Raw genomic sequence first — 9,348 nt, forward strand, 5'->3', positions numbered from 1 at the left:
CATTTGCTATATATATATATATATATATTTATAAAATATTTTACCAGGAAGTAATACATTGAGAGTTACCTCTCGTTTTCAAGTATGTCCTGGGCACAGAGTAAAACAAATAATACATGGTTACAAATACAGTTACATAAATGAACAGGGTATACATTATATACAAGACATTGCGTGCATAGTTAAAGAAAATATATATTATGGGCGTATGAAACAGTTACAGACCAGATTAAAGTGTGAGACAGCCTTAGATTTGAAAGAACTTAGACTGGTGGTGGATGTGAGAGTCTCTGGTAGGTTGTTCCAGTTTTGGGGTGCATGGTAGGAGAAGGAGGAATGTCCGGATACTTTGTTGAGCCTTGGGACCATGAACAGTCTTTTGGAGTCTGATCTCAGATGATAAGTGCTGCAAGTGGTAGGGGTGAGGAGCTTGTTCAGATAGCTGGGGAGCTTGCCCATGAAGAATTTAAAGGTAAGACAGGAAAGGTGAACTTTGCGCCTAGACTCTAGTGATGACCAATCTAGTTCTTTGAGCATATCGCAGTGATGTGTGTTGTAGTTGCATTGGAGAACAAAACGACAAATTGAATTGTAGAGGGTGTCAAGTTTGCCAAGGTGGGTTTGAGGTGCTGAGCCATATACTATGTCTCCATAGTCAATAATTGGCATTAGCATCTGCTGTGCGATACGCTTTCTGACCAGGAGACTTAGGGAGGATTTGTTCCTGTAAAGTACCCCTAGTTTGGCATAGGTCTTGGTTGTCAGGGTATCAATGTGCATCCCGAATGTTAAGTGGGAGTCAAACCATAAGCCCAGGTATTTAAAACTAGTGACAGGGGTTAGGGTGGTGTTAGCGTTGGTTCTAATCAGGAGCTCAGTCACTGGAAGCTTTAAAAATTTAGTCTTGGTCCCAAACACCATTGTTACAGTCTTGTCAGTGTTTAAAAACAGTTTGTTTTGGGAAATCCAGTTTACGAGTCTCAAAAAGTCAGACTGAAGTATGTGTTGAAGGTCAGAGAGGCTATGGCTGTGTGCATATAGGATTGTGTCGTCTGCATACATGTGTATTGAGGCTTCCTTACAAGCTGTGGGAAGATCATTAATGAACACTGAGAAGAATAGGGGCCCCAGAACAGAGCCTTGCGGGACACCACAGGTGATATCCAGGGGGTTGGAGTTAGAGCCAGAGATGGACACATGTTGGGATCTTCCTGATAGGTAGGACTGAAACCAGTTTAAAGCATGCTTCCCTATTCCAGAGCTCTGGAGTTTGTTAAGCAGGATAGCATGATCAACTGTGTCAAAAGCCTTTGCAAAATCTAGGAATACTGCACCAGTGAGTTGTCCCCGTTCCATTCCACACTGGATTTCATTGCAAACTTTTAGCAGGGTAGTTACGGTGGAGTGTTTGGGACGAAACCCAGATTGGAATTGGCTATGGAAATTTGTCTTGGTATAGAAATCGCTTAATTGGGAGTGGACACATTTTTCCATGACTTTGGATAGAATTGGGAGAAGTGAGATTGGCCTGTAGTTTGAGACAGTGTTTTTGTCCCCACTTTTGAAGATTGGGACAACTCTGGCAGTTTTCCATGTCTTAGGGATATGGCCTGCAGACAGGATAGAGTTGACTATGGACGCAATTGGTTTGGCAATGGCTGGGGCACCAAGTCGTAGGAACCTAGATTGTAGTAAGTCAGGTCCACATTGGCTGCTTAGTTTTAGTTTGAGGAGCGCTTGTATAATCTCCTCTTCGGATACTAGGCCAAATTGAAAATTGTGGGCAGTGTTGGGAGGGGGTGGGACTATAGGGGTACTCCCAGGATGAGATTCAGGTTTGTGGTTTGGGCTGCGTTAGTGGCACACCCCACAAAGTAATCATTGAATGCATTTGCAATGTCAGTGGGGTTTGTCAGAGTAATGTCCCCCTTAGTGATATTACTTGGTTGTTGATGGTTAGGAGGCTGGAATATATTGTTGATAACCTTCCAGAAGTTAGCTGGGCTTGTTGTATTTTGGTGGAGATTGTCAGAGTAATATTGTGCTTTTGCATGCCTTGTTTGCTTGTTTGCCTTGTGCACATGTTCCGCATGCATCTGTAGTGATTGAGATCCTTGGTAGTGCCAGTTACTTTGTAGCTTTTCCACAAGGTATCCCTGAGCTGGTAGAGTGCAATAAGGTCAGTTGTAACCCATGGAAGGTGGGCCCCTCGTACCCTTATTTTGCGTAGTGGAGCATGGGTATCACAGAGTTTTAAGAACTCAGATTGGAAATAGTCGAGTGCAGAATCAGGGTCGGGAATTAAATCGATTCTGTGCCATGGGCAGTTGGTAAAGTCATCCAGAAACTGTTGTGGGTTAAAGTTTTTAAATGTTCTAGTGAGGAGAACTTTAGGGCTTGATTGGGGTGGTTTAATTTTCCTTACACAGTACACTATTGCATGGTCACTGAAAATGTCAGGAAGGATGCCAGAGGATTGGATTCTGCTGGGGTTTGAGGAGAGAATCCAGTCTAGCAAGGAATGGTTGTGCGATTTCAGGTTTATCCGTGTGGGTTGGGAAATGAGTTGCGATAGGTTAAGTGACTTGAGTTGTATCTGGATTTTGTGGTTTTTAGGGTCAAGCCAATTGAAGTTGAAATCCCCAAGAACTAGCAGCTCACTCTTCTCATTCAGAGAGGAAATGGAGCCAAGAAATTGGGTGATATCAGTCAGGGATTGTAGAGGGGCTTTAGGGGGGCGGTAGATGCCAGCTAGCAAGATGGGCTTAGAAAAGAGGAGGCAGATTTTGCCAACTAGAATTTCAAAGGAGGGTGGGCTTGTTGGGCAATTTAACAGTGTAAATTGTAATGTGTCTGCAATATAAAATAACACCCATCCTCCTCTCTTTGACCTATCTCTCCTAAAAATGGAGTATCCCTGAATGGCGATATTTGCATCAGGGGTTTTAAGGGATAGCCATGTTTCTGTAAGAATGATGGCTTTGGGTTTATGCATAAGGCACCATGCTCTTAGTTCGTCCAGTTTGGGCAGCAGGCTTCGGATATTTATATGGGCGACAGATAGGCCTTTTTGGAATTTAAAGGTGGAATTCTCAGGGGCATGGGACAGAGCTGAAATGGGAGGACCTGGGTTAGGTTCAATTTCACCTGCTAAGGAGAGTAACAGTACGAGTAGGAATTTGGGTAGTTGTTTGGAGGTTGTAAATTTATATATATATATATATATAATCCAGACAACATACCACCCAACAGATCCAAACTGTAAACTAAAAATTTAAGGGCAAAATGGAGGGGAAGGATATGGAGCTGTATATTTAGTAAATGACACTAAAAAATGAATTCTCAATAATGTGTGCTCACAATCAAAGATAAATTATTTAGCAGCAAGCTGTGACACACATACATGCGTCCACGGTGCATAATAAAACACTCACAGTACGTACTGTACATGCAGCATGTAAAGTATATACACATCTCCCATGAACGCACATACCTGTATGCGCTTCCCTAAAGAAAATGTGGTTTAGTACAAGAATATACAGTAATGTGAATGCAACATTATAGTAAATTGATCTTATTGTTTTGAAATGCTCTTAGGCAGAGGACACGACTGAAGGTTTTGGGATACTGTATATATAATGGAACAGATTTTTAGACTCCCTTTTGTTTGGGGTTAGCGTGAACCCTATAACATAATATAATAATAATAATATAACACAGCATTACAAATATTTGTATAAGAAACATGTTTTTTTACAGTTTTTTGTACAGTACTTGTACTTTGCAACTGCCTGACCATAGCCACTGAAAAACAAAGCTATTCACTATGCCGTGTGGCGGTCAGAGACTAAAATTGCAATTGAAAAATATCTACCTGACCGCGGTATGAACAGCAGCAGGCTTCATGTGACTTCCCTGTGGTAAAACCATGTCATCGTGAGAGATCTCGCAGCTTGCCCCGAGACCAGGAACCGTAAGTCTGGCTATATCTGTATATTGAATATGGACTGAAGATTCATTTTTGCAAAGACAGATACATTTTGTGTGGAATTTCTCTCCGGAAGAAATTCCAGGGCATTTTTAAATTTGAGAACGTCTTCAATGGTCCATTTGCCGTCTATTAAATTGGGAGAAGATGACTTCGGCATGTTTTCAAACTTTTTTTTGTGAAAAATCCAGAGATGGAGAAAGGAACAGCACTAGCATATCTCATCTTCTTTCGTTGATCATATTCCCTTTCTTACAGGTGATACAGCCACAAAAGGGGGACCAATTATGAAGCTACTACTCAGCTATATCATTGTAATTCATTAGTAGACGTGTCAACTCACTGATGTTCAAGAAGTCTCACTTATTTTTTGCATAAGTGGACTGCAAATGAGTTTCACTAGTAGAAGTTTCCATTACAATGCCAATTGTTTGTGACCGTGGCGGTTTATAACTGAACTAGATGTCACTAGATTCTTTCACTTTCCAAAATTCCAATGCCTAATTTTCAGGGTCTTTAAATATTTCTTCTGTTTTATATATTTAAGAGTTAGTTGGAGGTAAACTCAGTGTCACACAATGTATCAGGAATGGAGTCTAGTAAGGCTAACCCTTAAAACCTTGTAACTTACCATGACTATATTATTATTCATACCGTACCTGTATGACTGCAATGTTCTAATAAAAGATTGTATGCGGATTTGGTGACCTGTTAATATATTTTGTTTTCTGCTGTTATTACTGCAAACATGTGAAAATCATGCAAGGACTTACCTGCACTGTTTTCCAGCCCTTAATGTGCACTGCAATTTATGTGTTGCATTGGTACCATAACAACAGGGGTCATTATGATTAAAACCTACATCACATTCCTCTCCATTTTCCACTATCTGATTGCCACAGGTTGGACGATCACTTTCTGTAATAAACAACCAACATTTTAATAATCAAACATTTAATATGAACCACAAGGTTCATTCAATAAAACATTTTTTGTTATTTAAATAACACTGACTTTGGCAATAAAAAAGCATCACAAAAAGTCTTCTATTGCAGAAGGGGAAATGTAATTCACTCCTAATATTGACAACATATCCCCCCCCCCCCCCGTTTATTATAGTTGTAGTCTAGCCTCCCGGCCGCTACTTTTTTCCTGAGCCCTACCAGTGTAAGTCCTGTTAGGTGCAGGCAATGGATGGGTTAATTCCTTCAGAAAGGCCTTGTGTGCTTTTGCAGTGTTAGATACATTTGATTTATTTAAGGGCGGGTCTAGCAACAGCCAGAGAGTGTCAGCCTGAGGGGTGAATACTGATTGGGTCACATACTGGATGTGATGGCCTGTCAGTATCCAGATCTGTCTTGTTATGAGGCGGAGTTACAATAACACCCAAGGGTATAAATATTGGCACTTTCCTAAAGAAGGTGTGTCTCTTTCCTCCCCCTGTGGAGTTGAGTACCAGCTACCCTGGGTCTCACGAGATTTATTTTATTGTTGTGTTTAGGTGCTGTTTTTTTTTAGGTTGCCCATTGATTGCTATAGTGGCTAATCATGTACATTTATATGGACATGATTTACCACTGTGAAAATCAATGGGTAGAGGGTGGGGGTAGTTTCCCCGGGGTGGGTGGTTAGGCCACTCCGGTGGTTACTGGGGGAGGGGGCGTTAACCCCTTAATTACTTTAGTGGTTACTAACCGCTAAGGTGATTAAGGGTCTAGGGGCCTGTAAGAGACGTGCTCAGAGGTACGCAATGGAGACCGTTTAAAGGGAAACTAAAATTAGGCTTTATTGCGCCTGTCCCTTTAACACAGCAAAACATATGAAAATAAGCCAAGCAAAAAACCTACTCCGTTTGAGAATATCTACACATGTAGACCAGCCCTCTCTAACTGAGTGGTTTGCTAAGCTATTTACCAGCCCCAAATATATAAACATACACTACCGACACACTTTATTAAAGTGTGGCCGGTACCGCAAGCCGGGAGATTTCCCGGCTTGCTAGTGGCCGCCCCTCGGCGTGCCGCGCGTCATAGACGCGCGGTCACGCGTCTTCGGGAGCCTGCGCCCCCTTCACGCGCGTCCAGGGCTCCCCGAGGGAGCCCTGGTGTCCCGCGATCGCGGGACGGCGGCAGGGGGTTCCGGGGGACCCGGCGGACCCGGCAGCAGTAGGGAGAGCGCCCCGATCGGAGGGCGCTCTTCCGCTGCTTCGGCGCGCGCCCGTCACTCTCAGGCGCGCGCCAGGCTACTGCTGCGGCCAAGAACGGGCAAATGCTCGAATAAACTTGGCCGCAGCAGTATATACAGATATATAACAGTCTTATCTGTTTCTTGTAGCTGTAGAGGAAGCCTCCCTGCTCTCCTGGGTCAGCACCTTTGTGTGCTAAGGCAATGTCTGTCCAGGTATAGAGTTCTGGTCCCCTTGTCTTGCTATCAGCATACAGTCCAGTCCTTCTGAAGCTCAAGACATATGTTCCCCTGGTCAAATCCTCTGGTCTGTCTTTCCTGGGTCAGCTTCAATTGTGAGCTCAGGAATCCTTCCTTCCTGTCTCAGAACAGGCTATTTCTGAGAGAGCTCTAATCAGCCAGGTGGAGTTGGTTAATTGCTGGTATGCAATTAACTAGCACACTGCTGGATTAGTGGCAAGTTTCTTTAACAGGAGTAAGTCCCTGTTACAGGGCCATTAGATTATATTTTTTATTTTTGTGTTCCTGCCAACGGAGGACAAGGACGGGGAGGAAGATTAGGACGGCCTTCATCCTGGTAGGTTTAATTAGAAGTTTTATTTACTTTATGCTGACTGGATAATTGTCACAGGAGACCAGCACTTTTAACACCTTTATACTTTTCAGGGATCATTCACTAGGCAAAACAAGGTAGTGGAATAAAATATAGTTTATTCGGGTAAACCTGCGTAAACGCAATGAATATACAAAATACAGACAAAATACACACTTACTGGGGCTCTGGGGTCAAAAACTAGCATCAACAGAATGTCTGGTTCTGTGATCGGCCGTCTCCTTACATACACTCCGCTGAGCTATCTCTAACATGGAAGTCGGAGCGGCAACCAATCAGAGCGTGGAAATTTTTCCCACCAGCCAATCGAAATGGGGGATCATTTGGCAGCAGACGTTAGAGGAGGGGGCGTGCCAAGCAGGCTCGAAAAACTGAGCGAGCAGGGAATATGAATCGGCCAATGGAAACCGCGCCTACCAGCAGCAAACCCATTGCCACCCGTTTGCAGGCTCCACCAGGTCTGGCAGTCCAAAAGGTGCCCCAACGGGGTGCACTTTGTTCTCCAGACCTGATACTTTGCCCTTCCCTGCTCACCAAATGGTTTTCACACCTCTGGAAATCCTTTCTCCTTTGAACTCCGATGTCTATGCAGACATCCCTGGACCTATGACTATGTAGACATTAATACAGATTGTATAATACATTAAAACACTGTCTTAATACATTTATATCTTTTGGGGAACCTTATGTGTGGGGGAAATGGGTCTGGGATACATGGGCTCGAAAAACAGGATTCTGGGGGACACTGTGTAGTCCCGGTATAGTTCACCTTGCATACCCACAAATCATACCTGTGTTACGCCGGTGCTGCCCGCAGACCAGACCCGTCCCTTGTGCTGAGGTGGGACGTAGGGATACACACACCCGCAGCATAGGGAGCGCGTCCGGAGTGTGGTGTTAGTGTTACCAGGCCAGGTATAGTAAGGAAGACAATACTTGCCGGTACCAGTAGTAGAGGAAGAGTAGTTATTACATAGTTACATAGTTACATAGTAGATGAGGTTGAAAAAAGACGTACGTCCATCAAGTTCAACCTATGCTAAATTTAGACAACAGATACTTTATTCTATATCTATACTTACTTATTGATCCAGAGGAAGGCAAACAAAAAACCCCATTAAGGGGAAAAATTAATTCCTTCCTGACTCCAAGAATTGGCAATCGGATTAATCACTGGATCAACATCCTTCCCATGTATACTTATTTGGTATATCCCTGTATACCTTTCCCATCTAAAAAGATGTCCAACCTTTTTTTGAACAAATCTATTGTATCTGCCATCACAGTCTCCATGGGTAATGAATTCCACATTTTAACTGCCCTTACTGTAAAGAACCCTTTCCTTTGTTGCTGGTGAAATTTCCTTTCCTCCAACCTTAAGGGATGGCCCGAGTCCTTTGTACTGCCCGTGGGATGAATAATTCTTTTGAAAGCTCCTTGTATTGTCCCTGAATATATTTGTATATAGTTATCATATCCCATCTTAGACGCCTCTTTTCTAATGTAAATACATCTAATTTAGCTAGCCTCTCCTCATAAGTTAGAATGTCCATCCCCTTTATTAATTTGGTGGCTCTTCTCTGCACTCTCTCTAGTTCCATAATGTCTTTTCTTAGGATTGGTGCCCAAAATTGTACTCCATATTCAAGGTGTGGTCTTACTAATGCTTTGTAAAGGGGCATAATTATGTTTACTTCCCTTCCATCCATTGCCCGTTTGATGCAAGATAAGATCTTGTTTGCCTTTGCAGCTACTGCATGACATTGGGCACTATTGCTAAGCCTGCTGTCTACAAGAACTCCTAAATCCTTCTCCATCAAGGATTCCCCAATATATCTCCATTTAATTTGTAAGTCGCCTTTATATTCTTGCATCCCAAATGCATAACCTTACATTTATCTGTATTATACCTCATTTGCCATTTACCTGCCCACGTTTCCAGTCTTTCCAAGTCCTTCTGAAGAGAAATTACATCCTGCTCTGATTCTATTACCTTACACAATTTAGTATCATCAGCAAAGATGGAGACTTTGCTCTCGATCCCAACCTCAAGGTCATTAATAAACAAGTTAAAAAGCAGGGGTCCCAGTACCGATCCTTGAGGTACTCCACTCACGACTTTAGCCCAACCTGAAAAAGTTCCATTTATGACAACCCTCTGTTGTCTGTCCTTTAACCAGTTTTCAATCCAGGTGCATATATTATTACTGAGTCCAATTTTCTTTATTTTGTACACCAACCTCTTGTGCGAAACCGTATCAAACGCCTTTGCAAAATCTAAGTAGACCACATCAACTGCATTACCCTGGTCTAAATTTCTACTTACCTCCTCAAAGAAACAAATAAGGTTAGTTTGGCAAGATCTATCCTTCATAAATCCATGCTGACTATTACTAATAATTTTGTTTTCCATTAGGTATTCCTGAATATTATCCCGTATTAAACCTTCAAGTAGTTTCCCTACTATTGAAGTCAGACTTACAGGTCTGTAATTCCCCGGGTGTGATCTAGCTCCCTTTTTAAATATAGGCATCACATCTGCTTTACGCCAATCTTGTGGTAC

The 9,348-nt window shown here is 42.6% G+C and overlaps 2 protein-coding genes across 2 annotated transcripts in view; both read right to left on the minus strand.

Annotated features, from left to right (window-relative positions):
• Window positions 1-9,348, minus strand: part of JMJD1C (jumonji domain containing 1C) — a 1,023,975-nt gene that overhangs the window by 596,372 nt on the left and 418,255 nt on the right. The gene's annotated exons all lie outside the window — the stretch shown is intronic.
• Window positions 1-9,348, minus strand: part of LOC142502123 (disintegrin and metalloproteinase domain-containing protein 10-like) — a 440,300-nt gene that overhangs the window by 167,642 nt on the left and 263,310 nt on the right. The window contains exon 11 of the mRNA XM_075612980.1: window positions 4,762-4,906. Coding sequence (XP_075469095.1) covers window positions 4,762-4,906 — 145 coding nt within the window. The remainder of the gene's footprint in view (window positions 1-4,761; window positions 4,907-9,348) is intronic.

Source organism: Ascaphus truei, chromosome 8 (genome assembly GCF_040206685.1).
Source record: "Ascaphus truei isolate aAscTru1 chromosome 8, aAscTru1.hap1, whole genome shotgun sequence".
Classification (NCBI taxonomy): Eukaryota; Metazoa; Chordata; class Amphibia; order Anura; family Ascaphidae; genus Ascaphus; species Ascaphus truei.